Below are 27413 nucleotides of genomic sequence, written 5' to 3' on the forward strand. Positions count from 1 at the left end.
TGGATACTTCAGGGGGTACACTGATCCATTCCCAAGGACTAGGGGCAGTGCAAAGTGTCAGGACCAGTTCCTGGGTGGGGGTGGGGGGTTAGAGAGGGAAAGTGAATTAATTGGAAGTCTCTCAGTTTCAAATGCAAACTGGTTTAGGGAAATGTATTGGCTCACGTTTTCAGAAGGTCGAGTCAAGCCGGCTTCAGTCATAGCTGCATCCAGGAGCTCAAATGATGACATGAGCTCACTGTCCCATCTCTGGGTGTCATATTTCTCTGATCTTTTCCTCAGGAACACTTTCCTTGAGGTCGCAAAGATAGCCCTAGCAGCTCTAGGCTCATATCTCATCCTCTTCCCCCCAGAGGGAAGAAAGGGCTCCTGCCCCATGGTCTCATCATTCATTGTCCTAAATGGGTCAGCTGCTCACCTCTGAACCAATCACTGTCCTCAATGGACATCCCAACTGGAATACTCTGATTGGCTGAGCCTAGGACACGTGCCCTTCCCTGGAAACGGAGAATGGGGTGAGCCCTAAGACAACCAGGTGAACTGAAAATGAGAAAGGAGTGGATTCCCAAAGAACAAGCAGAAGGCCAGCAAAACTAGATGCCCATGTGGCTGGGAGGAAAAGGAGGTGAGGCCCCATGGTGTAATGGTTAGCACTCTGGACTCTGAAAAGGAGGTGGGAAAACTGATTTTCTCATATGTTAATGGGGCATGGGAATATCACCTGACCATGAATTAATGCAGGTGAGACATTTAGCAAAGAGTAGGCACTGGTTAAAAGGTAGTTATTATTTAAAAACTAATAATCGGTAATGCTAATAATCAGTATTACTACTACTGATGAATGGCATCTATGTGCTGGGAGGTAATGAGCTCCCAGGCTCAGGAGGAGACCAGACGGAAGCGGAACATTCACGCAGTTAAAACTCATGCAGTCTACACTGTACAAACTCAGTTCTTCTGAGCTTCTTCAACTGGTTTTTCTACAGGCCTATGAAATGGGATGAGGGGACTGCATGAAACCAGAGTCTCACCTCCTCAGAAAAAGGCCTTCTCTGACTACTCTGACCAAAGTATCCCCTTTATTATAATATATCCTCCCATTTTATTTTCCCTACAGTGCTTACCACAATCTGAAATCATCTTATTTACTGTTCCTCTCTCCCATTATAACGTCAGCCCCACGAGGGCAAGGATCTCTCATCTGTCTGATCTGTTCCCATCACCCAGCAGGCCCTTGATAAATACTTGTTGAATGACTAAATACTGCTTACAAACACAAAGAGTGCCTAGTTTTCTGATAAGTAGTGAGTTCTCCATTAAGAGGAGTGTCCAAGCTAAAACTGAACGAGCGTACCTTGCAATTCATGATGCAACCCAGTTCCTCTCCAGGCCTCAGTTTCCTCATTTATAAAATGGGTGTGTGGCGGGGGTGAGGGCTGGGGAGGTGTGTGAAATCCTGGCTGAGCCCCTGCCTGCGATCCCCGCAGGAGCCACCAGGGGGCGCGGCGCCTCTGCCCAAAAGTTGGCCCTCGGCCGCTCGAGCCCGGGTGGATGCGTCCCGACGGTCCTGGAATATTCTGAGCCGCGCTGGCTTCCAAGCGCCCAGGAGCCCCAGAGTTTGTGCGGATGGGGGGGCTGTCCGCGCTCCTCGCAGGGGCGCGGGCGGGAGGGAGGTGACTCAGGCGCGCGGCCCCGGCCCCCAGTTCTCGCGAGGGAGCGCGCACGGCCTCGGGAACTCGCGCGGCGCCGCGTCCATTTTTACCCGAGCGCCGCTAAAAATAGTCCCCGCGCTCGCAGCGGCGCCTGAAATAGCGGCCCCCAGATAAGGCAGGACGACTCAGCGCTTCCGGGGAGCGGAAGGGGGAGGCAGCGGGGGGCGGGGGGAGTGCGGCTGGGCTCAGCTGGGCCTCGCTGCGCAGACCCGGCCAGACGATCGGCCCTTGGCGTCCCCGCACTGCCCCCAACTGCAACCCCAACCCGCATCCCCCAACCTGTCATCAGCCTCGAATCAGCACCCCCATCTCCTCCATCCCCCCAATTCTCTGTCTCCTGGTCCCCTCCATCCTCTGCTTCCCCTCCATCCGTCACCCCTGACCATTATCCACCTCCACCTTCCCTATCCTAGTCTTCACTCTTAGCCCTGCCGACCCCTCCCCAAGTCTCCATCCCTCAACCTACCCTTCCCGAAGTCCTGTGCCTATTCTCCCTCCCTACCCACAGCACCAATCTTGTGCCTTTCTGAATTCGCCCCCTCGCCCCATTCCAGTCCTCAGTTCCACTTCTATGGGGGAAAGGATGGGGAGGTCACAGGAAGTCACCCCAGACCAGCCAGCCAAGGGCTGCGGGTGAGCCTCTGATTTTTTGCTTAGTTTCTACAGTGGATTGAGTGGGCTTAGTTCTGGGTCTTAGCCAGTTTCAGGGCTCATGCTGTGCCCAGGGTCAGGTATTCAGTCCTGGGCCAGGGTTGGGGCTCAGACTGGGGACAGATGCAGGTCTGCTGTCACTAAGGTTGGGGTCTCTGTGTCACTAGAGTCAGGGCTCAGCCTGGCACCCACTGTTTGGTTCACCAAACCCAATTCTACTATGACTCGTCCCTCCCTTGCAAGTCAGTGATGGGACACAAACAGCTCCAGGCAGTGGGAAGAGCCAGGAGCCCTGCTCCCTCTGGGCCTAGGTCTCCCCTTTGCACTTGGATCCTCTAGGGCACCTTCCCATTCTCATATCCTGTGACTCTTCCATTGCCATCTCCAAGAATCACCCTCAAGAATCTTATACCACGTTCACCTGAGATTCAAAGTCTGCATCTTTCTAGTCTCTGAAATATCACAGGACAGAAACCAACCTGTCCTGTGTGGCCCCAGGGAACAGAGCTTAGTAGACAGATATTGCTTTGGTGACAATTCAGGCAGAACTCAGGCTGTGGATGGAAAGCAGCCTCAAGTGGTGTCCTGTCCCTAGTGGACACCCAGCTTTAGCCAGGTGTCCAATTGTTATGTGTCTAGATGGGACTCAACCGCCAGGCAAAGGGACTGAGCTGGAGGATCTTTTAAGGCAGGAAGAATCATGTAGTTGGATGAAAGCATGAGGAGGCTGGAAAAGTCAGCAAGGACCAGATAGAACTGGGCCCCATAGGCCATGGTGAGGAGCCTAGACTATTTCCCCCGAGGGCACTGGGGAGCCATGGCAGGTTCTGAGCAGGGGAGGGACAGAGGAAGGTTTTAAGACCTTTCTGACTGCGTCCTGGAGGTAGACTGAGGATGGGATGGGGAGAGGAGGGTCCTAGACCTAGGTAGGAATGGGAGGAGGGGAAAGAGGAGGAGAGCAGATTTGAGTCAGTGAGAAGGCAAGAAGAACCAGACTTGATGATTGAGAGTCTGTGAGGGGAAAGAGGCACCCAAGATGAGGCCCAGGTCTCTGCTCAGGGGGCAGAATGGATGGTGGGGTCATCCCTGACATGAGGCCCAAGCAGAGGAAGAGGAGGTGTGGGTAGAGGATGCCCAGATAAGTTTCAGAGTCAGTCCAGAGATGGTAATTTTTACATTAAAAAAAGGGGGGGGTTAAAAAAATTGGGGGAACACGAATTGGCAAATATGAAAGGGTATACCTTGAAAAAGTAAATTTCCCTCCTCCCTCTGATCCCCACTTAGCACTGTTAACTATTTCTTGTGTTTCTTGGCCAATAGGATTCATTGAGCTCTCAGGATGTCCCCAGCCTGTGCTAAGCCCATCACAGAAGTGACCTTGCTCAAAACACTCACCAGCCAGTATGTGGGCCAGGCACCATTGCTGTACCCATTTTAGAGAAGTGAAGCCTGAGGAGAAATGCAGGGATGTGTCCTTTCAAGGGCCTGGCTTTGAAGGTTTTTCAGAATTGTAGATAAGGGAACAGGTGAGATCCAAAAGGTGCAGAGCCCAGGGAACTGGAGGGGGGTGCTGGGGAGTTTGGGGTGGGGCGGGGGCTGCCTGGAGGAGGAATAAAGAAAGCTAGGAAGATACCTAGCTAGGAAGGTACCTTCCAGAGCCTTCTGATGAAGGGCTTGGCCGGAAGTAAGTCACTGCCTTTGCGGGGCTGAGGTACCCCTGGCAGCAGGGCAGCGCCCCCTCCTCAGGCCCCAGAGGTGTTCATAGGAGGAGACTGAGGCTGCTTGATGACATCTCAGGGACACGGTGATAGCACAGCCGGCTGTTATGACGTCTGAGTGATTCGCCAACTGCTATTAGGACCGGCATCTCTAGTCATGCCCTGTGGGGGGGATGAGGATAGAAGGAAGTGACAGGCCATGGGGGTGGGGGTGACAGGGATGCAGTCATTCAGAGACCAGGGACTCAGGAGCTGAGAGATGTGTTCTGCCCCCTGCACTAGGGAAGTTTGGGTGAGAGGATCCATGTTTTGGTGTTCTGTTTAGTGAAGAAGGTCTAGTTTCAACCATGTTTGGCTGGAGTGGAGTAGGTCTAGGCTCAGAATCAGGGCTCAGCCCAGAGGCTGCTGGGATCGGGGACATCTGTTTTGTTTGCTTCTGGGTCCCCATCACCTACGACGTAACTGGCACACGGTAGGGGCTCAGTACATCTTGGTTGAATGACTGAATCAAATGAAAGGGGTCAGCGCTCTCTGGGACTCAGTTTACCCTTTTGCCTAACAGCCCTGGCCATCAGGCCCCCTCAGCCAATGGAGTTGCTAGGGATACCCCTCCCCACCCAGGGTCTCAGATCTCAGTCCTCGCCCCGGAGTGGGGTGGGGGTGAGCAAGAAAAGCAGTTCGTGCCTCTGATGGACTCCTGCCACGTATGATGTCACAAGCCGCCCGGGAATCCCGACCCGTGTCCCTCCCTTGGGATGGGGCGTGGAGAGGAACCCGGGAGTCCTAACTTCCGCCCCTCCTCAGGGCCTGGCGGTGTTACATAAACCCGACGTCGCGTCCCCAGGGATGTCGCCGGACGTCCTAGTCAGGCCAGGGACAATGGGCGGGGAGAGGCCCTCCCGCCAGGAGCCTGGAAGTGGCAAGGGCACCCTCTCCTCTGATTCACCCTTGTTTCCGGCCCGTTTAAGCCTCCTCCTTTTGTTCAGGGAGCCTTATCCCCCCCCCCAAACTTTCTACCCTCACTTCTCGTACTCCCTAAATTTCAGCTCTTTCCCCGAGCCTGCAAATATCTGTTCTCTACTCAAACTCCCTGCCCTAACACCAGTCCCTTGTGATTTCTGAATCCCCTAAATGTTCGGTTTCCCATGCGCTCCTTCACTCACCCATCCGGCGGTCTCTCTCCCAGGTCCCTCAAACTACCACCCCCCACCTTCCTACCCCGGCTCCGCCCTCCCAGTCTCCTCCCTTGGCTCCCCCAAACTTCCCCCATCATCTATCTTCCCCAAACTCCTCGCCACCTCCCTCAAACTGACCCTGAATACTCTTTCTCATCCCTAACCCCAGCCCCGTGTTGTCTCCCCGAAACTGTCCCAGTATCCCTACTTGATTCCCCCCAGATCGGCTCCTCCATTCCCTCCCGGCTCCAGACAGCCGCCGGGTCCCCCGGCCGCCCGCGCCCCGCCCCGGCCGGCTCCCACGCCCGGCTCGGGTTCCCAGGCCGCCCCCCCGCGGTGGCCCAGAGACCCAGTTTGCGGCGGCAAAACATTGGTCTCCGGGCAACAGGCCCCGCCCGCACCAGGGCGGCCCGCTGCGAGCCCCGCCGCGCCGGGGCCGAGACCGAGACCGCGCGGGGAGGCGGGGCGGGCGCGCCCGGCAGGGGCCTTCGCCTCCCGAGGCCCGCAGGGCACAGAGACCCGGGGAGACTGCAGCGCGGAAGTAGAGATGCAGGGCCCCAGAGCCAGAAACCCCGAGCTGCTCGTGGAGGCTGAAGCCATAGAGAGCCGTCTGGGGCGCAGGGATAAAGAGAGACCGCGCGACAAAGCAAAAAAGGACCGAGCCCCGAAATAAACACGGGGATAGTGAGGCTAGACACAGACAACCCGCGGGTCCGCAGGGACGCTCCTGAAGGCCGGAGAATCTACCTCGGATCGTCCGGGCCTTTGCGCTTCTGTCTCCGGGACTTCCCTGTCTGAGTCTCAGTTTCTGCGTTTGTAAAATGGGTAGCGCTTAGCACAGAGGGCTGTGGCGAGAATAGGGCTGCTGTAAGGAATCAGTGAACTCACCGACCTGGAGCTCGTGGCACACTCCTGGCACATCCCATCCGTCATTCATTCGTTCAGCAGATATTTATCGAGCACCCATTATGTGCCAGGTACTGTGGTAAGTGCTGGGAATTCAACAGTGAACAAGACAAAGATCCCTGTCCTCCTGGGACCTCACACTTTGGGGAGGGAGGTGATGGACAAAATATAAGCACAAATAAGCACATTATCTAGCACACTGGAAAGTAGTCAGTGATGAGGAGGTGGAGAGGGAGGGAGGGAGGGTTAGGGTTGCCATTTTAAATAGGGTGGTCAGAGAAGGCCGACACGCGAAGGTGATGCTTGAGCAAAGCCCAGAAGTTGATGAGAGAGGAGCCTACAGATATCTGGGCCAAGAGCATGCGAGTCAGAGGGAGCAGCAGGTGCAAAAGCCTTAAGGGGGAAACATGCCTGGTGTGTTGGACGAATAGGAGGAGGCCAGTGTGGTTGCAGCAGAGGAAGCAAGGGGAGAGGGAGAGGCAGAGACTAGGGGCCTATGGGCCATGGTGAGGGCTCTGGCTTTTCCTCTGAGTGAGTTAGGAGCCATAGGAAGGTTTTGAGCAAAACTGATTTTGATTTAAATAGCATTCCTCTGGCTGTATGTGGGGTGTGGGGAACAGACTTTGTGAGCCCAGAGCAGAGGCAGCGAGACCAGTGAGGAGCCCCAGGCAATGGTGCAGGCAAGAGGTGATGGTGGCTTGGAAGGGGCAGCAGGGATCAGATTCCGGAGGTGTTTGAACGTAGAGCTGCAGAATTTGCCAACAGGCACTTTCACAGCATGCCCTCAGTAGATGGCAGCAGTTACCATTATGTTAGGGGGTGCTCACAGAATCCTCATAGAAGTCCTTATCATCCCCATTTTATGGATGTAGAAACTGACGCCCCAAGAGGTCACTCAACTTGCCGAAGGACTCAGCTCAGTCTGGCTCCAAAGGTGGTACCTCTCTATTAGGTTGGCTATTCCCAAGTCCAAAACAACCTCAGCGTCTAGAGCTATACCCAAACTTATTCATGTGGGCCCCAGGACCCCTGAGCTATATCCTCATCAGCCACACCCAATGGGCGTAGAAGGTGGTGGCCTGATGGAGAATGCTGCCTGACTGGTGTTCTGCTTGTCAGGTAGTCACTCATGCTGGCCCAAGACACTCGCTTAAAGGCAGGCAGGTACATGTAGAGAGGGTCCACCCAGCACCTCCCAGCCCAGCATCCGCTTCCCACACTCAGTCCCAGCACTGGACCCGGCACACCCAGTGCTGCCTGCAGCGACCTGTTTAATATAGTCACACACTCGCACGCAGATGGGTACGTGGCCCTCCACCGTGGAGGTGTCTTTTCAGGCTGTGTGCAGAAAACACAATTTCTGGCTTTATCTCTCTGTGTTTCCATCTCTCTCCATCTCTGTATCTTTCTCTTTCTCTGTCTCTCTCTCTTGCTATCTTTGTCTCTCTCTGTCCCCACCCTGACCCCCAGCTCTGTCTCTCTGACTTCTCGCACTCAGGACCCTCCACACTCAGGGTTATCCCTGGCCATGTGTCTCCGCAAAACCTCACTTATTATGTGGCATCAGAACCTGGCATCAGCCAACAAGGACCTACTATATAGCACAGAAAACTATACTCAATATTTTGTAATAATCTGTAAGGGAAAAGAATCTGAAAAAAGAAGATACATATATATATATGAATATATATATAACTGAATATATACATATATTTATAACTGAGTCACTTTGCTGTACACCTGAAACAACACAACATTGTAAATCAACTATACTTCAATTTAAAAAATTATTAAAAAAAAAAAAACCCACAAACCTGGCATCAGGACACATGTGTGGAGGGCTCAGCTCAGCTGCTCAGAATTACTCAGACAGGATCTTACATGTCATAATCTCTGCCACTTCTCTCTCTGAGATTCTGACCCACAGCTTTTGAATGTGAGATGGGAGCAATCCACCCTTATCCAGCTCCCCAGGTGATGGGACCCCTGTCAGCTTGCACTAGCTACTCCACCTGATTCTGCACAAAGGGAAGAGCAGAGGTTCAGAGAGCAGAGGAACCATCCCAACACCCCACAGCACTCAGCTGTGAGGGGCTTGGTGCTGTCCAGAACTGGAATCCCTTTGGGAACAAGTTTGGGAGTTAAATAATAAAAGAGAATCACAAAGACACAGAAGGAGACCCAGAAATGGATACAGACTCAGAGAAAGGAAAGTGGGAGGGAGGCAGAAACCCAGAAAGGGACTCAAGGGAACAGAGACAGAAGTGACAGAAATGCACAGAGATGACCCAATAAAGACAGAGAGAGAGGGGTCAGAAAGATGCAGAGAGAAATTGGAGACATATTAAGAGGCAGAGACTGAGAGACAGACAGCCATTTAGGAGGATAGAGAGACCCCAAGAGGGGCACATTTTCAATGAGACAGTATACATGTGGCCCACATTTTAGAGGCTCTACTTCTTAAAAGCAGCCAGGGCCATATTTTGGCAATTGCAGGCTTCCCAAGCCAGGTCCCCTCCCTAGGCCCGACATGTAGGATGCACATTAAACACGTTTATGTAAGCTGCCCTCTGTGCAGAATCTAGGAGCTTTACATAACATAGCCCCATGAGTCATGCTGCAGACATGGGGCAGTGACCTGACACACCCAGTGAGAGGGGACCCTCACCCAGGACCGTTACCTGCAAGTAACTCTGTGAGAAGTGAGAGATCGTAGGTTTCACTGAGGAGGAAGCAGAGGGTCAGAGAGAGCAGGGCGCTTGCTCTGGGGTCACACAGCCCAGGTCCGGTAGGACAAGAATTCCAAACACATCTGCCTGACTCAATTGCCTTTGCACCTCAAGACACCAAGAAAGGCAATGACTGCCAATGCCCTGTGATGTGTTCCTTTACAGAGTAGAGGAAATAATAATGAAAAAAAAATCAGTAACAATATGACAGCCCCCGTGTATTAAGCACGCTGTGCTGCAGTAAGTACTTTACAAACACCATCTCATTTATTCCAAATCTCAGTGAGGGACAGAAGCCAGTTATTAAACAATACAATTATACCTGTTATGTACGGAGCAGCTACTATGTACTAAGTGCTCAACAGGATTTCATACAGTCACAATTCTGGAGGCGGCTGATGTTATCGCTCCCATTTCAGGAAGGAAAGACGCTCAGAAAAAGGAAGTTACAGGTCAAGGTCACAGAGTGAGTATTTGAACTCAGGTCTCTCTATCGGTTTATCTTTGCCACCCACTCCTCTGTGGACGTGCGTGCCCACAAGTGCATCTGTGCACATATGCAATCAATCTAACATCTTACACTAACACCTCAAAAACTTTAGTGCAAATATCAACAGCTCCTGTCTCCTATTCTCTCTCTACTCCAAGAGGGCATAACCCAGTCTCCAACCTCCTAAACCTCCCCGACGCCTGGGGAGCAACCCTCTCCTCTCTCTGCAGCGCCTCAGTCCCTCTGCGCAGTCCGAGCCGGGGCCACTAAAATGTTCCTGGCCCTTTAAGAGAACGAACAGTCGGCCGGCGTTGCCCGGCAGCGCCACGGCGGTTGCCAGGCAACGTCAACAAACGACTCAGCCGCTGTCTCCGCGCATCCCCCTTCCCCCCGCCCGCGCAGACGCGGTGACGCGAAGGGCTGTGGAACGCCGTCGCTTAGCAACGTGAAGGCTGTTTGTCCCAGGCCTGGCCGCGCGGCCGCACTGGGCGCAACCAGGACCTGCCCGGGCGGACAGACGGGCCGGCCGGGAGCCTGGGGTGGGGGTGGGGGGGTGGGGGGCGCTGCGGTGATGGGAGCGGGGGAGAACCAGGTCCCCAAATTGCCGGTTTCCCTTTAGACAGCTGCCGTCTGCTTGTCACCCGCTCCTCCTGTCTGACCTGGGACCGCCTCCGCTGGGTATCTGTCGGTCTGCGCCCCCTCGTCCCCGGCATGTCTGTCTGTCCAGCATCTCCCGCGCCGTGGCTGTCTCATATTCCCCCAGACAATAACAACTGAAATAGATCCAAGCACACTTCTCTGGCCTGCTGCTTTTGCCTCAGACTCCCAGGTTTCTGGGTGCCCTGTTCTGTTTGGGGTCCCAACCAGTGGAGACAGGCACGGTGAACAACCTGTGCGCGCATATACACGCTCGGAGCCACAGCGCGAGAGCTCCCTCCCGTTCCTTTCCCCTCTCCCCTCGGGTTTTCTTGCCTGTTTTTGTCAAGGCTCTTTCATCAGACATGCAGCCCGAGGTCCTTCCATCCTGTGTCCCGGTAGCAGCCCACATCTGGGAGGTTTTAATAACTCATCCCCAACACACACCCCTGACACCCCCCACCCCCCCCACCCCCCGCCCCATCCAGTAGCTTCATGTGACCAGGGCTGGGGCGAATCTCCAAGGAGAGAGAAGAAATTGGGTGTGTGACTGAATGGTTGTGACTGTAGGTGAGTGATTCTGTCAGTGGCAATGTGTCTACCTGGGATTTCCCTGTGTGACAGCATTCTCAGGAGGGCTTCCTTCATGTGTGTGAGAGCAACTGCCGGACTGAGTGAGTGGTTTCCCTAGTTTGCATTTATGTATCTGGATATATGGGTATTTGAAACCTGCTGACTTGTGTTTGTGTGTGTGTACTTGTGAGTCTTTGTGTGTGGTCATACGTGAAACAATGAGTGTGTAAGTATGGGTGTGTATGGGTTTGCCTGTAGCTTGCATTTCTGGCTGTGTGTGTGTGTGTGTAGTTCTGGATCTCTGTGTGTGGTCATCTGTGTGTAACTATGCAGGTAACTGTGTTCGTCAGCCAGTTGTCTCTCACAGTTCTTTCCACTGTGTTTATCACAATTTTTAATTACATAATTGTTTGTTTACTGCCATGAGGGCAGGGCCCAGGGCTGTTGTGGTCACCGCTGGGTCCCCAGTACTGCCCTGCACACAGTAGGTACTCAGCAATTATTTGTTGAATAAATGAATCAGTGCCTCATGTGTGTCCATGTCAAGTGCACATGTGTGTGTAACTGTGAATGGTTCTCTGCTTCTGGATAGCGATCTGTGTGTGCCTTCCAGCTTTGTGGGTCTTGGTAGCTGCATCCAGCTGTGCAGCTCTAATTTTCAACACCTACCACACTGTATGAAACACAGCAGAGCTTCAGTAATATTTGTGCATTTGAACTATATTAACATTAGGACCTCTAGGAACCTCAGGTGTCTCATCTGTAAAATGGGAATAATAACTGTACTCACTCATGGGACCGTTATGAGGAGGGAATGAGTTCATATAGGGAACATTGAGAAAGTGCTCGGCACAGAATAAACGTTTTACAAAATACCACACTGGCTTGTCAGCAGTATTACTACTTCCTCTCTGTGTGCCCCGTATGCATGTGCCCACAATCTGAGTTACAGACTCAGGCGTGGTTCTGACCTAGTGGGTACCACAATACTTCTGAGTGTCAGTTTCCTTGCTATAAAATGCGCATGTTGACAGGCCTCCTCCAGGGGTGGCTATGACCAAATGAAGCTGTGTCTCTAAGTCTTGACCCTAGTGTAAGGACCTAGGAAGCACTCAGTGTCTGCAAGGCCAGTCATGATCATCCCTGTGAAGCTCAGGTTCTGGGGAAGGCAGCGGAGGGGAGGAGTTTGGGCGTGGGGAGAGTAGAGGTTCAATGGGACAGTTCAACGGGACTGCGAATGAAGAAAGTCCAAGAGGGAAGAAGAGGCTGTAGCAAGCTGGTTGACGGTCAGAGTCCTGAAAGGGCTTCCCCCAAGGGATGGTTTGGGGGCTAAGGATTAAAAATAACTGGAACTTACAGCAGAAATTAACACACCATTGTAAATCAACCATACTTCCATAAAATAAATTTTAAAAAAATAACTGAAACTGTTTGGAGAGCTGCCTGGAGGAACAGAAACCAGTCTTGCAGGCTGGTGGAATTTCGGGAGGGGGTAACAATAGCAATAATAAATTGTACAGTGTTCAGGCTCTGATGGGGCTTTATGAGGAATTTTAGTCTTGTTCTCAGTTCTGTCCCTGGTGCCTAAAGAGCCTGACACAGGGGAGGTGCTGAGAACATGTGTTTGAACAGCTGATTGAATGAATAAATGAATCAATGAATGAAGCTCACAACAACCTGTGAGTTCTGGTCTCCAGGGGAGGCGGGGAGGTCCTGTTGGGCTGCTAGGGCTGGCCTGGGGTCCTAGCCCCTGGGATCTGCCTCGTGCCTGTCCCCCAGCCCGCTGTTCCCACAGCTCGGGTGTGGAGGGCGTGGAGGGGGCCGGCTAGGGAGTGTCAGGCTGCCGGCCTGCCAACCGCCCTGGAGAGCTGCCCGGAGTGTCTGCAGGAGGGAGAGGGTAGCTCAGGCGCCTGAGTCACCTCGGAGAAACCCCGGCCGCATACCTGGCCGCTGACATCACTGGCCAGGGCACCCCCAGGCGGCCCAGACAAGCCGACTGAATCACAGGCGGAATTGAGCCACCCCAGCGCGGGCACGTGGCCCGCTGTGACCCTCCCCCCCCCCACACCCCCGCCTGGTCGTCTGGCTGCGGGCTGGGCAGCCCGCATTTGGGTCAGTGAGGGGGCACGGGGCCTGAGTCAGGGATGGGGCAGCTCCGGCCTGAGACCACCCAGTCCAGCCAGCCGCAGGCATCCTCAAGGTGCAGGAAAGGGATGAAGGGAGAGCCGGTGGGGAGGCCCCTGGGCAGTGAAGAGGAAGCCTGCGCGGGTGTGACTAGGAGGCTGTGGGTTGTGGCCGGCAGCTGGATGACCTGCTGGGGTGGGATGGGGTCTGGGTGTTTGCGCAGAGAACAATGGAATCACCATACGTGCATTCATGCACGCACGCACACACCCCAGAGTGGGGAGGCCCTGTCTCCATCCACCCATGACCGGGCAGCCTCACTAGCTGGGTTGAAGCCAGCCCTCACTCTGCGCAAACCTGCAGGTCGTGCAAGTTCCCTAAGGCTTCTGGCCTCAGTTTCCTCATCTGTTGAGTGGGGATAATAATAATTATTGCCATTGTAGCTTACACATACAGGGAATATACTTTCTGCCAGGCACTGATGTAGGCATTTTTACATACAAACTCATTTACTCCTCAAAACGCTAGGAGGGAGGTGCTGTTATTATCTCTACTTTACAGATGAGGAAATTGAGGTCCAGAGAAGTTAAGTTACTTGCCCGGCGTTGCACAGCTAGTGCCCTCCTTATAGTGGTATTGGGAGAATTAAACAAGAAAATACAGTGGATCTGTATGTAGCACCAGGCACATGGTTAGTTTTCTTAAATGACTGTCAGCTATATTATTAATACTACTCATGTTATTTTCATTCAAAGTGCAGCTGGAAAGGTCTCCAAAACCGTTAGCCTCACCACCTTGGTCTAGTCCTTCCTTTTAGCCTCCCACAGTCTCTCCTGCTTCCTCTTCTTTGGTCTTGCATGTCTACAGTAGGGAGAGAGTGCTTTCAGGGACTTCCTCCTATCTAAATCTTTTCAGGATTCGACAGTTGTCCAAACCCACCTCCACCAGGAAGTCTTCCTGACTTGCTCTGGCCTCCCTGAGCACTCCTGCCACCCAGTGCCTGGAGTGGTTATAGCCAGTGACACACCACCACACTGTGTGGGTCTGGGCGAGAGGCTGGGCCCACAGTGAGGGGGTCTGCAGTGCCCCTGGACCAGGGCCTGAGACAAGCCAGCATCTGAGAGTGGCTTCTGCTTCGCTGTGTCTGCACGCCCCCACACATGAACCTGTGTGTGAGCACAGCTGTGAGCATGCAGGGGAAAGAGTGTGCACAGTAATGGGATCCAAAGGTGTGATGATGTGTATCTGTGTACCTTGTTCTGCAGGCTTTTTTGCAACTCTGAGCAAGCCTGTGGAGCTTGCTTCCTTGTATCCTTGTGAATAGTAGGGGGGACCTCCACACAAATGTGGGCAGCTAAGAAATTCTGTGAGTCCGCAGGGCTGGGGCCTCCCTGGCAGTGGGGGTGCCTGGCTCTGCCAGTTTGTGTGTGTAGAGTTGTATTGTGTCCCTGTCGGTATCTGTGTTGTTTGGTATCTGCACGCATCTGTGATGTGTGTGCATGATGGTGTGTGTTTAGCTCTGTGTGTGACTGTGTGTCTGTTTAGTTCTCTGCGTGTCCATACACACAAAGGTGAGACGTGTGCATGTACATCTGCGTTGTCTGCCTGTGCATCTGTCTTTCTCCACGGTTTGCATTCATAAACCAAGCCTCCTTCTTCCCACCCCTGACACATGTGTCCACCTCACCCCTGGGAGGACCCAGGGTTACCAGCTCAGCTGGGAACAGGCAGGAAGGACAGGCGGGCAGACTGTTTATCAACACCTAGAGCCAGGGCCTAACACCCATGGACAGCCTCCCTGCCTGTCATCTGGTCTAGAGCATCTTCCCCCTTCAATCCCTGCAGCGGCAAAGGAATAGACAGGCCCGGATAGCTTTCTGTCCAAGGCAGTTTGTCAGAGTTTATGAATGAATAAATGAGTGGACTGTGGAGATCATTTAATCAACAAATATTTATTAAGCACCTGCTGAGTGCCCAGCACTGTGCTGCAGACATAGCCATGACCTGGACATCCTCGGCCAGGACTGAATAATAATACAGCCTGGTGAAGAAGACCAGACTGTTCGCAGACAGTGATGCACCCAGACAGGCAGAGCAGTGGCGGGGGGGGGGGGTTGGAGGGAGGGATACTGACCCAGGGAGGGCTTCCTGGAGAAGGGGATACAAGAGCTGAGACCTGGAAGAGAGTATGAGCTAGAGGGAGGAAAAGGGGGCGTGCCCCAGGCAGAGGGAAGAGCACATGCAAAGACCTGAAGACCAAGGACAGAGACCACAGTGCATGGAACATAAAGAAGAGGCAGAGGTGAGACTGGGGTGGTCGGCCCACCCAGGTCATGCTGGACCTTGTGGGCTGTGGTGAGTGAGGAGTTTAATGCAGGGTGAAAGGGTATTGGTGGGGTCAAGCTAAGAGTCCCCAATCTGGACCACTCTGCTTCCCTGAAACTCCACAGACACCCCCTCCAGGAGGCCTCCAGGATTGCTCAGTGGGGAGCCAGCCCAGTGAGCCAGTACTCAATGCTAGACATGGAGGAGCCGGCAGTTACTAAGTAGCTGGGCTCTACCCTCTTGGAGATGACAGTCACAGCATCAGGACACACACTCACACGTGTACACCCCCTCCTCTTGTGCTTCAGAATCTCTCACAGATCTTTCTCCTGGAGCCAGAGCTTTGGCATCACCCAGGGGCTGCCTGGAAACACAAAAGACTACACCAGATGTGCGTGGTAACCAGATTCCCCAGCTGACTTGATTTCACATTAACAGCTGAGAAGCAGCGTTCTCAGGTTTAACCTCCCTGTGCCTCGGTTTCCTTCTCTGTACAATGGGGATAGTAATTTACTTATGGGGCTGATGTGGTATGAGGATTAACTGAGATAATGCATGCGAGCAGAGCTAAGTGTTTACTTTCCATATCTTCCTCCTCATTTTTATTATTAAATTTCAGAACTGGGAAGGACTTTCAGAGCCCACAGTCACCCAACCTTCTTGCTCTCTGGATGGGGAAACTGAAGAACAAAGTAGCAAGGGTTTTGCCAAAAGAAGAATGGAAGAATGTGATGAGGGCTCCCTTTGGCAGAGGTGGGTCCCCAGGGCTGTATATAGGATTCTCTGAGCAAGCAGAGCTGGCACTGCCACCCTACCCCCAACAGGGACAGAAGGGGGAGCTGAGGGCTCCCCCTGCTCCTCCCCGTGCAGAGCCAAGCCTCGGGAGCCAGAGCAGGGGTCCTGCCCTCTCCTCTACACTCAGGTCCTCCTCCTCCTGCAAGCTCCCTGGGGAACCTCTTGGCAAAAGACTTGCCTTGCCCACCCCATGCTCTGTGAGCAAGGTGTGCACGTCCATGTGTGTGTTTGAGACTCTGTGTATGAGTGTGACTGTGTGTGTGTGTGTGTGTGTGTGTGTGTGTGTGTGTGTGTGTGTGTGTGTCTTCTTGGCCAGTTTTTCCCTTAGGCACAGAGGGAACGGTACTAGGGCCCGTGGTAATTTTAGGGGCCTATGAAAGTGTTTAGTTTCTTTTAAAATCAGAGAAGAACTGAACTTCTAGGTCAAATAAAATGTTTTCACATTTAACATATGTCTTTATATCAACGCAGTCATGATAAATAATTTTAAAGATGTCTTTATGGAGAAAAAGGCCCACAAAGGCAAAAGCGCCCAGGACCCATGAAAGTTATAATGTGATCTTGGGTGTCTCTGCTTTCAGTCACATCTCTATGAGGCTCTGCAAAGGTCAGGGTAGCTTTGTTTTAAAAACGAAACAAGCCCTTACAATGTGCCGGGCATGTTCCAGAAGCTTTACTGATATTCACTTCACATAATCCTCCCACCAGCCTCATGAGTGGGGCACTATTCCCGCCCTCCTTTCTCCTCAGAGGAAACTGAGGCTCCAGACATCACTAGCTCAAGTTCACCCAACCGCTAAGTGCTGAGGTCAAAACGTAAGCCCAGGCCACCTAGATTCTGGGTCTGCCTTTCCGGGGGTTAATGTCCAGTGTCCGCATGAGTGTGACCATCTGCATGTGAATATATCGACATACATAACTCAATCACAATTAAAAGCCCAGGCTCTGAAGCCCCATAGGCTACATTCTTATTCCAGCTCTGCCACTAATTTGCTGTGTGACTCTAGGCAAGTGACTTCACCTCTCTGGGCCTCCGTTTCCTTGCCTGTAAAATGATAGTTCCTACCTCATAGAAGTGTTATAAGAATTAAATACGTTAATATGAGTGCTCAGAAGAATTAACTCTTGCTATTGTGTGTGAAGACCATCTACGTGCATCTATAGTGAGGATGTGTGTGTCATGCGTGTTGGTAACCATGTGAAGGTATGTGTTTCTGTCTGCAGAACACACGTGTGTGTGTGTGCGTGCGCAGCTGTTTCTCCGCGTGGTGGTGTATGTTGCTGTTTGTAGATGGATGTCTGAATGGCAGAGTGTGCCCCTGTGAGTATACATGTGGATGTACGGGCCACCTGGGGTGGGGTGTGAAGGTCTTTGGGCAGCTAGGGTAGGTATTTGCGTGTCTCCTTTATTCCGTGGGAGAGGAGATGAGGGGCTTGGACGGGACAGGAATGAGGGGTCACTCCCTGTCTGATGCTGGGGCCGAGTCACTGCCTGCTGGTGGTTGCTGTGTCATCTCCTGGTCCTTGTCCCTCCTCCCAGACTGGTGGCAGACAGAGGGGGCGTGGGGGAACGAGGTGTTTGAGGCTGGGCTTTTGTCTGGAAACCTCAATCTCCCTGTATTGCCCCATGTCCCTTCAGCCTTCCACACCTCTCCACCCCCTCCCCATTACTGGGACAGGGAATCAAAGCCCTCCTGGGAATTAGGAACCACCCAACCCTCCAGCTTGGCTTCATACCTGCTGTGCGACCATGAGCCAGGCCCTTCCCCTCTCTGGGCCTGTGGGATTCAACAATTTTAAAGTGCTTCTCCCTCTGTGCCCTGGCTGGGCCAGGCTCTGCACTGGAAAGGAAGTGCCAGGAAATCAGGTTTATGAAGCAGCTAGTGAGATCCTTACCAGCGGGTGCTTAAGAGTTGGGGACTGTGGGGTCTGAAATACCCTAATCAGACTCTTGAACCAGATTTCCTAACTGGGCGGCCAGGTAAACAGCTTGTCCCTCTGAGCCTGGGTTACAATAGTGTATGCTGTGAGCAGACAGGGATAGGTTTTGCAAGGCTTATAACTCCCCACCAACGGAAGCTGTCATTTAAACAATCCCAACACCCAGGTTTTTCAGGGAGTTTCACTGAACCAGGCAGCTCTCATAAGTTAGGAAGAGACTAGGAATCCTGGGTTTGAAGTTCTTGAGATGGGATCTTGGGCAAGTTGTAACCTCTCTATCACTTTCCTCTTTTATAAAATGACGATTTTCCTCCTTTAACCTTCCAAAGCTGTTTGAAAGATTGTAAATCTTGCATTAGTACAAGAGCCGGTATTTGGTAAGTGCTAAATACATGACATCTATTATTATTATTGTTGTTGTTATTATATCATCATCATTATTATTATTTATTATGCCCTCTCCCCACCACACATATTATTTCTGACTACGGATAGAATTATACAGCAGAAAGGAGAGGTTAACAACACCATCAGCAGCAGGGACGCTTCACCCTAAGTTTCATTCTCCATCCCCTCCAAACCCGCGTCCCTCCCAAAAGGCGGACCTCTGGGGGAAGCCGGGCCCGGAAAGAGTGAAGCTGAAGCTTAGAGAGAAGAAATATTTTTCAAGGTCGCACAGCCTGTCAGGACAGAAGCCGGTAGGAGCCTCGGGACTCCACCCTCACCTCCACTTTCACCTGGAGCATCACAGCCCCTCCCACCCGGCTTGGGACTCAGTTTCCCCGCCTATGTGCCTGCACCACAGAGCCAGAGTTTGCTTTTGGAGATTGACCTTCCTCTCGATAGAGGGCGCTGCCCCACCAGGGGAAATGGGAGGGGCGGCCAGAGGTGAGGGGGACCCCCAGCCGGGGTCTTCCCTGCCTGGATCCTCTGCGGGGCCACTCTAGTAGCCTATTAATACCAGCCCCCGGGGCGGCGCTGCACTGCGCAGGCGCGGGCGGGTTCCGCAGGCGCGCGAGGCGAGCGCGCGAGCGAGCGAGGGATTCCCTCTGACGTAATTGCTAGGATACCAAACAAACACTCAGCCGCGCCGGCCGAGCTCCTTATATGGCTAATTGCGTCACAGGAACTCTGGGGAGACCAAGCCGGGATCCCCTCCCGCCGAGTGCTCTAGAACGCAGCCCCCAAGACCCCCGGGGCCGCAAGGGTGATGCAGGTGATCAGATTGAGGCTAGGACAGACCTCTTGCCGGACGGTGCGGGGCTGGGTTCACCAGATCAGGAGATTTGAGAAGTTTGCGGAGCGCGGGACAGTGACGTAACAGAGGGCCGGGCCCCAGGCATATAAATACAGGCGGGTGGCTCTGGGCTTCATTCATAAGACTGAGAGCTACGGCCAAGGCTGGGACACGCGGAGCTGGGACTTGATTGTTGTGGTTCTTCGTCTTGGTGGCTGTGAAATTCGGTTTATTTTTTTTCCGGAAAGTTTTTGGAAGGATTCTTCTAGATAATTCTACATTTTATTTTGGAGGATCGACTTACTTTTTTTCGTCTTCTTTATTACTCCCCTCCCCCCGTGGGACCCGCCGGACGCGTGGAGGGGACCGCACCCGAAGCAGATTCTGCACAGCAGGACAGAGCTTTCCGCCTCTGGGGGAGCGATCCCCCCTCGCCCCCGGGACCTACGGAGCCTGGACTTTCAGGAGGTACAGCGGCATCTTGTGGGGGCCAGGGCACCGCAAAGGAATTACACAGAAACTTTGCCATCGTTGGAGCGGGACGCTGCCCCCATCCCGAGTTTCCCCGGACAGCGCACTTTGGGGACGCTCTCAGCTCACCCCGGACTCGCACCTTTCTTCTCCCCATCCGGCCATAACCTTGGCTTCCCGGCGACCTCAGCGTGGTCACAGGGGCCCCCCTGTGCCCAGGGAAATGTTTCAAGCTTTCCCCGGAGACTACGACTCCGGCTCCCGGTGCAGCTCCTCACCCTCCGCCGAGTCTCAGTATCTGTCTTCGGTGGACTCCTTCGGCAGTCCACCCGCCACCGCCGCCGCCTCCCAGGTAAGTTCTAGGGGGTCGGGATGCTGCTTTGTGGTTTATACAATTTTTAAAGTCAAGGGTGGAGCGAGCAATCCCCCCCCACCCCAAATTAAGACCCGTCAAAATCCAGGATCGGAGAGGGAGTAGGCTCACGGCGCACTTTGCAAACTGCACGGTCCGGACGTGCTTGCAATTGGTTGTGTGCGTGGAGCGCAGGGAGGGAACACAGAGGGGTGAGCTTTGGGGGTGGGGAGAGTGCGCCGTTCAGTGTGCAACGTGTATGAGGTAGCAGGGCTGAGAACTTTTAGCCGGCTCGGGGACTGCCCCCCACTCAGGTCACCAACCTGAAGCTAGCGCGGTTAGGCAGGTGGGGGAAATCCCGGGGAAGCTTCCAGTAGCCTCCTCCCTTTTTCCTCCTCCATCCGAGCGCCTGCTCCGGCGCCGGGTCACCCTCGACCCAGCGGGAAGGCGGGCCTCGAACCCTCGGCGGCGCTGCCTCCGCCTCCTGCGCGGAAACGTAACGGGGGACCCGTGCGTAACGGCTGACGCGCTGGAATCCTCCGTCTGACGCGGGGCACGCACGGCGCGTGGCGCCCCCTTCGTCCGCCCCGCCCCTGACGTCCCGGGAGCGTTCTATTTTGGAACGCCGCGGCCACGTTGCTAAGGGAGGGGGCAGCCGGCGTTCCGATTGGTCGCCGCGGCGCGAGCTTTGGCCAATCAACTTTCCCTTCCTATTTGTAGGGTGCAGTTTCCTTCCCCCAGTTCGTCCCCGGAACCCGTGGTTCTTCGGCGCTAGGGTCTCTTTCACGGGCCTGTAGAGGCACAGGGAGGGGATTCCTGTCGCCACAGAGCGATCTTCTACGACCCAATGAGTCCACAAGGACCTTGCAGGGATCCAGTCCCTCCGCTCTCAGGGTCAGAGGGTGTCTGTGTGCCGGGATTTCTCTGGGAGACATAGTGACCGTCACCCACTTCTCCAGGCACACATGGACACATTCCCACTCCCTCTGCTCCGGACGCCGGGTGTCTCCGGTGTGTCCGAAGACAGGACTAGAACAGCTAGCCCTAGGGGAACCAGCCAGGTGGTCTCCAGGAGCCCCGCCCCCTCTGGTATTCCAGGACGCTGATTGGCCAGTGAGCCAGCCCATCCCTCACCACGCCCCCTGGGAGAGTAGTTAAGCCTTCCGAGCAGTTCTAGGATTACATTTGGGGGGGGGGGGGAGATGAGCGCTGCTTGGGCTTGGGGTCTCAGGACCTACACCACTCCACCCCCGCGACAGTCTGAGGGAGCCTGGTTGCTCACTTTCTCTCCCTGCCTGCCCACCGTAACCTGTCGCTTATCAGTCTCACTCTGGGGAGAGACAATTACTTGAAACGTGGTTCTAAACTCCTAGGCCCGTCCCCCGACACCCTTTTAACCGGGACCCCCGCCCCTGCACGGGGGTCTCCTGGACCCTCCAGTCCTTCATCTCCTCGCTCAGAGGGGTGTGTATATGTGTGTGAGTGTAGAGGAAGGCTTAGCCTAAGGCCTCTCCCTCTCCCTCCCCTTGCCTCTGGGGTGGGGGTGGGGTGTTGTGGCTGTGTGTGTGGCTGTGACTCCATCCCGGGGGTTCTGTCACCCGGCTGTGTCCAGCCTCCTCCCCACCCCCCACACCTAAGAGTCACCAACCCGGGGTGTGATTCACCACCCGCTGGAACCGTGCAACCTTTCCCCGAGGAAGAAGGAGGAGGTAGAAGCCAGTTGCACAGAAATCCTCTCATTAACCACTGCGTCACGGTGTAGTGGAAGGGTGGGTGTTGTGGCTTTTTGGCTGTGACACACACATCCACACCCGCTGGCCCTGTGCTCACTCACGGGGTCGGTGTGTGTATGTGTGTTGGGTGTGTGTGTGTCGGTGTCTCTGTTTGTGTGTCTACGCCTGTGTGTGTATGTGTCACCCTGTAGGAGTGCGCCGGTCTTGGGGAAATGCCCGGTTCCTTCGTGCCCACGGTCACCGCGATCACAACCAGCCAGGACCTCCAGTGGCTCGTGCAACCCACCCTCATCTCTTCCATGGCCCAGTCCCAGGGGCAGCCACTGGCCTCCCAGCCCCCGGCCATCGACCCCTACGACATGCCAGGAACCAGCTACTCCACGCCAGGCATGAGTGGCTACAGCAGTGGTGGAGCTAGTGGCAGTGGTGGGCCTTCCACCAGTGGAACCACCAGTGGACCTGGGCCTGCCCGCCCAGCCCGAGCCCGGCCTAGGAGACCGCGAGAGGAGACGGTGAGTAAGCAGCATCAGAACTTGCTCTGGGGGCAGGGGGGGGACGGGAGAGAGGCAGGAACTTTCCCACTGTTGGGGTGAGGGACCACCTGCTGCCTCGATGCTGCAGAAACCCTCTCATCCTCCCCACAGTCAGTGAGGTCTAGAGAGTTCTTTTCTGACTCGTGGGGTTCTTGAAGAAGAGGCGGTTCGGGATGGGCGGGGAGCAACACCGTGTCCCCAAATCTCACTCTCTCTCTCTCTCTCCCGTACTCAGCTCACCCCAGAGGAGGAGGAGAAGAGAAGGGTTCGCAGAGAACGAAACAAACTGGCAGCAGCAAAATGTAGGAACCGGCGAAGGGAGCTGACTGACCGACTCCAGGCGGTGAGGATGGTCCCTGGGGTGGGGTGAGGGTATGCGGAAGTGGGTCTCTCTCCCCATCCTCTGTGACCCACCACCCCCTGTGCCCTTATCCTGGACTGAGAACCAGAGATTCCACATGTGGAACTAGATACAGAGGGGTCACGCTGCTCACACACGCAGACCCTCACATACTCCTGGCTGCTCTCTGTCCTGGTTTATTACCTCCCCCCGCCACACACCACTCGCCTGGCCTTCACATCATCCTGAGGGGACATATGAGTGACCTTTAATAGAGGGGCGCTGCAGTCATTTCCCCTTTTTGGTCTTGGACAAGGGAAAGCCATTTTTGCCTCGGTTTCTCCATCTCCTCATCGAATCTCCCAAGTTTCTTCTAGCTTTAACAATTCTGGAGAGGCTGTGAAATGAAATTCCTTAATCCTATGTCAATTCCTCCACCACCTGCCCCAGCCACCCATAGTTCTCAGATCTTGGGCTGGTGGCCTCCACCAAGATGCCCCTCTATCTTTATGCCCTACCTCAGTCTGAGAGTTTTCTACTTTATGTTTGCAGGGTGACCTGCTAACCCCAGAGGAAATCAGGGAAATCCTCTACTTCCCTGAGCTACCTGGGCTCTTCCCTGGGAGGCAGGGGGGAAGGGTCACAGAGGGGAACAGGTGGCACTGGAAACATATAACGCTCGTTCATACACTCAACAAACCTCTGAGTGCCTTTTGCACCCAGAGACTTCCCATGTGTACCTGAGCCTTTCCCAGCTATCCACTGGACAGATGGGGAAACTGAGGCTCCTAGAAGGCAAGACCCTTGCCCCCAAGTCCCATAGCACACCAGGCCTCCATCTCAGGGGTCTTTCAATCCAGAGCTGTCTTCCAGCCCTGGGCCTCCGCAGTCAGCTTAAGAGGGATGGTTCAGCCATGACGCACCTTCTCTAGTCGCTCACGGCCTTTTTCTCCTTCCTCGCTCTCCTCCGCGACCTGGCCACCTGGGACCTCAGGAGACAGACCAGCTGGAGGAAGAAAAGGCGGAGCTGGAGTCGGAGATCGCTGAGCTCCAAAAGGAGAAGGAACGTCTGGAGTTTGTGCTGGTGGCCCACAAACCGGGCTGCAAGATCCCCTACGAAGAGGGGCCCGGGCCGGGCCCGCTGGCGGAGGTGAGAGATTTGCCGGGGTCGGCATCCACTAAGGAAGATGGTTTCAGCTGGCTGCTGCCGCCCCCGCCACCACCGCCCCTGCCCTTCCAGACCAGCCAAGACGCACCCCCCAACCTGACAGCTTCTCTCTTTACACACAGTGAAGTTCAAGTCCTCGGCGACCCCTTCCCCGTTGTTAACCCTTCGTACACTTCCTCGTTTGTCCTCACCTGCCCGGAGGTCTCCGCGTTCGCCGGCGCCCAACGCACCAGTGGCAGTGACCAGCCTTCCGACCCCCTGAACTCGCCCTCCCTTCTTGCTCTGTGAACTCTTTAGACACAAAACAAACACACACACAAGGGAGAGAGAGATTTGGACGAGGAGGAGGAGGAGGAGAGAGAGGGGAAGAGACAAAGCAGGCGTGTGGCCTCCCTGCCTCTCCTGTCTGACCCTCTGCTGCCGCTGCCATCGGACAGGAGGACTTCCTTGTGTTTTGTGCCGCCTCTTGTTTCTGTGGCCCGGCGAGGCCAGAGAGCTGGTGACTTTGGGGACAGGGGGTGGGGAGGGGGTGGACACCCCCTTGGCTGCCTGTCGGCTGACTCGCTTCAACCCAGCCTTTGGGGACGGGGGGTGGGGGTGGGGGTGATGCCCCCCTTTCGGTTGGAGGGAAAGGGGTGCTGGCGGTGGGCTGTGGGGTGGGCTGGAGTCCTCTCCAGAGAGGCCCAACAAGGAAATGCCACAGAACCCCCAAAGTGTCTCCCAGGCCCACCCTTCAAGGGGTGACCAGGCTGGTTCTCCGTGCCCCACCCCAACCTTAGCTTATTTATGCAACATTTCCATGTGGTTAGATCCTCCTCTGAATTAAGCCCCCCTTTAAAGGGACGCTGATGCTCTCCTGTGATAATCTTCCTCCCACCAGATTTAGTCTGAAATGTGAACCTCCCTCCCTGACCGTCCAGCTGCTCCCTCCCAGCAAAACTGGCTCTGATTTGAAGGTCCTGACTCCTAAGGAACCCCGACATTCAGCCCCCAGCCCTCCTTTCTGATGACAGTGTTATTCTCCCTGCCCTCCGCCCCGTCCTCTCCCCGCCCCCGCCCCCCAAGCCCCCGAGCCTCCCCTCCTGGCCTTCCTTGTTGGGCCTCTCTGATTCAGGCAGCAGGGGGCGCTGTGATGCCTGTCCTGCTGGAGTGTTTTATACTGTGAAATGAGTTGGCCGGATTGTGGGGGGAGCCGGGTGGGACAGAACCGCCCTGGAGGGATTATGCCCCCCACTCCCCAAAGCCTTTCCGTGCTCTCCCCTCTCCCATCCGCCTCCTTCCTCCCCTCAAAATGAGTCAGACGCAAGGGGGTGACAGAATCGAGAAGGGGGTGACAGGTAATCCATCCGCGTGGCCTCTCTCCTCAGGACCCCCTCCCCCCAGACCAAGCCCTGGCCTTTTTCTTTAAGGCCTGTCACCCAATCCCAGCCTAGGACGCCAATTTCTCCCTCCCCTCGGCACCCCCCGCACCCTTTCTAGAAAGGAGCCAGGGGCGATTGCCAGGGGGCCCGACATCTTTCTGGAGAAGATTTAAAGGCTGAGGCTTTGCCCCCCACCGCAAACTCGAAGGGGCTGGGCTCCCGCCATCCCAGCTTCCCCTCCCCCGGCCCCAGCCCCAGCCTCAATTCTTGGTTTTGGCTCCCCCACCCCGCCTTTCCCTGTGTTTCACCTCGTGAGAATTTTATCATGAGGCCGATTGACATTTTTTTAATATCGGGTGGGTCACGCCGCCCTCCGTGCTGCATGGAGAACATTCCACTGCCCCGTCCCGCGGCTCCCGCCCTGAACCCAGACCCCCCACCCGTGGCTATTTATCCCTTTCCTGATTTCCGAAAGGCACTTATATCTATTATGTATAAATAAATATATTATATATGGGTGTGTGTGTGTGCGCGTGTGAGTGTGTGAGCGCTTCTGCAACCTTAGCCTAGGTCACGTTGGCCCTCAAAGCCATGCCGTTGAATTGGAAACACTGCTTCTGGAAACTTCGAGGCAGCCTGTCTCGGGCTGCCTCGGTCTCTAGCTGTCTCTTTTCTGACTGTCTCGGCCCCTCTGGTTGTTTTCTGGCCGTCTCAGGCCGTCTCTGGCCGTCTCTTTCCCGAATGTCTCTCCCCCTCGGTCTTTTCTCTGCCTGTATGTACCTGACCGTGTCCATCTGACTGTCCCAGATCCTCCAGCCGTCTTCTGACTCTAGGTCTGTTGGGGACCTGAGATTTTATTTTTGTGAGTAAGCCTGAGGGATTATAGATCTGTATCTTTGAGAATTCCGGGTGTGAGTGTGAGGCTGTGAGCGGGGCCTGCCCCTACAGACCACAATTTATTGAATCCCCAACTCCCCCCACCCCATGCTATGTTTGTGATTCTCTTTTTGTATTTTGCACCTGACCCCTGGCGGGGCTGGGGCTGGCTGGCACTGGGCCACTACCCTCCCCCTCGTGGTTCTGCACTGTCGCCAATAAAAAGCTCTTAAAAATGCATCCGCCAAGCTTCAGGGTCTGTTTGCTCCCGACACCTCTGTCACCTGCCTTCCTTTCAGCACGAGGGCGTGAGGTTAGATTGCTACGCACACGCGCACACACACGCACGCTGGAACTCTTACTAGTGAATCAGCCAACAGCAGGATGGAGGGAGGCTAGACAGTCAGGAGGACTTCCCACACACTCACGCTGTACCTCCTGCTTAAAGAAGTCATGAGGCAGAATATTGGTCATGAGTTGTCTGATACCAAAATGCTAAAGGGTCAGGGAGGTTTCCTGGTGAGGGAAGAATGTCTACTTGACCCTGTAATGCTCTGGGATTGGCCTGAGCAAAAGTTAGCGGTAGAGAAAATTTGAACCGTTGAAGGCCACTCAGGTATATTGGGAAGCCTCAGGGTTATATGAATCATAAAACTTGGATCACTTTACAGTGAAGATGAGCTTCCTCTTTCACATCATCACTTCTTCTGGGTTAGGAACATATTGGGGACAACCTAAGACTGACTAAACCCAAAATACTGCCACTTTGTTCAAAGATCCAGCTGAGCCATCCTCACTGCAAGATCCAAGCCCACTCTCGTCTGCACAGCAGCAAGCATTCTGAGAACTGAAGTACTGGTCCAGAGGTCAGATGTCTTAGTAAATGAGTAAGCAGGGGAGTTTGTCATGATGAAAATCCTCAATTTACTAATTAATTCAAAAGAAAACTTGCTAAGCATCTATTGTGTGCCCAGCCCGGTGCTAGGCAGGGATGCAGATGCTGCAGAGACTAGACCCCAGGCTCCCCCCCCCCCCAAGGTTCACAGTCCAGTGGGGGACACAGAGCTGTTCCCAGTCAGGGATGACCTACATTGGACAGGGTTGGGGGGAGTACATGGCACTTGAGAGGCCCAGTGGGGGCACCTAACCCGGTCGGGAGTCGGGAAAAACGTCCTAGAGGAGGGGATCGCTAAGCGGAGTCTTAGAGGGTAAATAGAGGGCATAGAAGGGAACAGAAAAAGGCTGAGTCTAATGAAATAGTGAGTGCAAAGAGGGGACAGTGAGTGGGGAGAGGGCTTGGTACACTGAGGGAACGAGAGGTTCACAGGGGCTAGGACAAAAGGTGTGAAGAGAGAGGTTAGCAGGGACCAGATTCTGCAGGCTAAAATTCCAGACTAAGAGTTTAGATCTTCTCCTGAGGGTACTGGGGAGCTCTGGCAGTTTTGAGCCTAAGAAGTTCATGGACAGGTTTGTGCTTCAGGAAGACTCCTCTAGCGGCCAGGTTGAGGGTAGCAGGGAGAGAAAGGGGCAAGGATAAGGCAGAAGATCAGACAGGAGGCTAGAGGGA

General features: G+C 54.4%; 2 protein-coding genes across 5 annotated transcripts in view; one reads left to right on the forward strand and one right to left on the reverse strand.

Annotated features, from left to right (window-relative positions):
• Nucleotides 1-4243, reverse strand: part of ERCC1 (ERCC excision repair 1, endonuclease non-catalytic subunit) — a 32494-nt gene extending 28251 nt beyond the window's left edge. For both annotated transcript variants that reach the window (XM_057711473.1, XM_057711474.1), the window contains exon 1: nucleotides 166-4243. In XM_057711473.1, coding sequence (XP_057567456.1) covers nucleotides 166-393 — 228 coding nt within the window. In that variant the 5' untranslated portion in view covers nucleotides 394-4243. The remainder of the gene's footprint in view (nucleotides 1-165) is intronic.
• Nucleotides 4244-19170: 14927 nt separating this feature from the next.
• On the forward strand, nucleotides 19171-26084 carry FOSB (FosB proto-oncogene, AP-1 transcription factor subunit). 3 transcript variants are annotated; one of them, XM_057710581.1, is made up of 5 exons: nucleotides 19171-19835; nucleotides 21760-22080; nucleotides 22337-22444; nucleotides 23436-23591; nucleotides 23732-26084. In XM_057710581.1, the coding sequence occupies exons 1-5, from the start codon at nucleotides 19707-19709 to the stop codon at nucleotides 23732-23734; spliced, it is 717 nt and encodes a 238-aa protein (XP_057566564.1). In that variant the 5' UTR covers nucleotides 19171-19706; the 3' UTR covers nucleotides 23735-26084. The 3 variants fall into 3 exon arrangements, with proteins under 3 accessions (XP_057566564.1, XP_057566562.1, XP_057566563.1); XM_057710579.1 differs by having other exon boundaries at nucleotides 23436-26084; XM_057710580.1 differs by lacking the exon at nucleotides 19171-19835 and adding an exon at nucleotides 20650-20846 and having other exon boundaries at nucleotides 23436-26084.
• The last annotated feature ends 1329 nt before the right edge of the window (nucleotides 26085-27413 follow it).

The sequence above is a fragment of the Hippopotamus amphibius genome, chromosome 16 (assembly GCF_030028045.1).
Source record: "Hippopotamus amphibius kiboko isolate mHipAmp2 chromosome 16, mHipAmp2.hap2, whole genome shotgun sequence".
Taxonomy (NCBI): Eukaryota; Metazoa; Chordata; class Mammalia; order Artiodactyla; family Hippopotamidae; genus Hippopotamus; species Hippopotamus amphibius.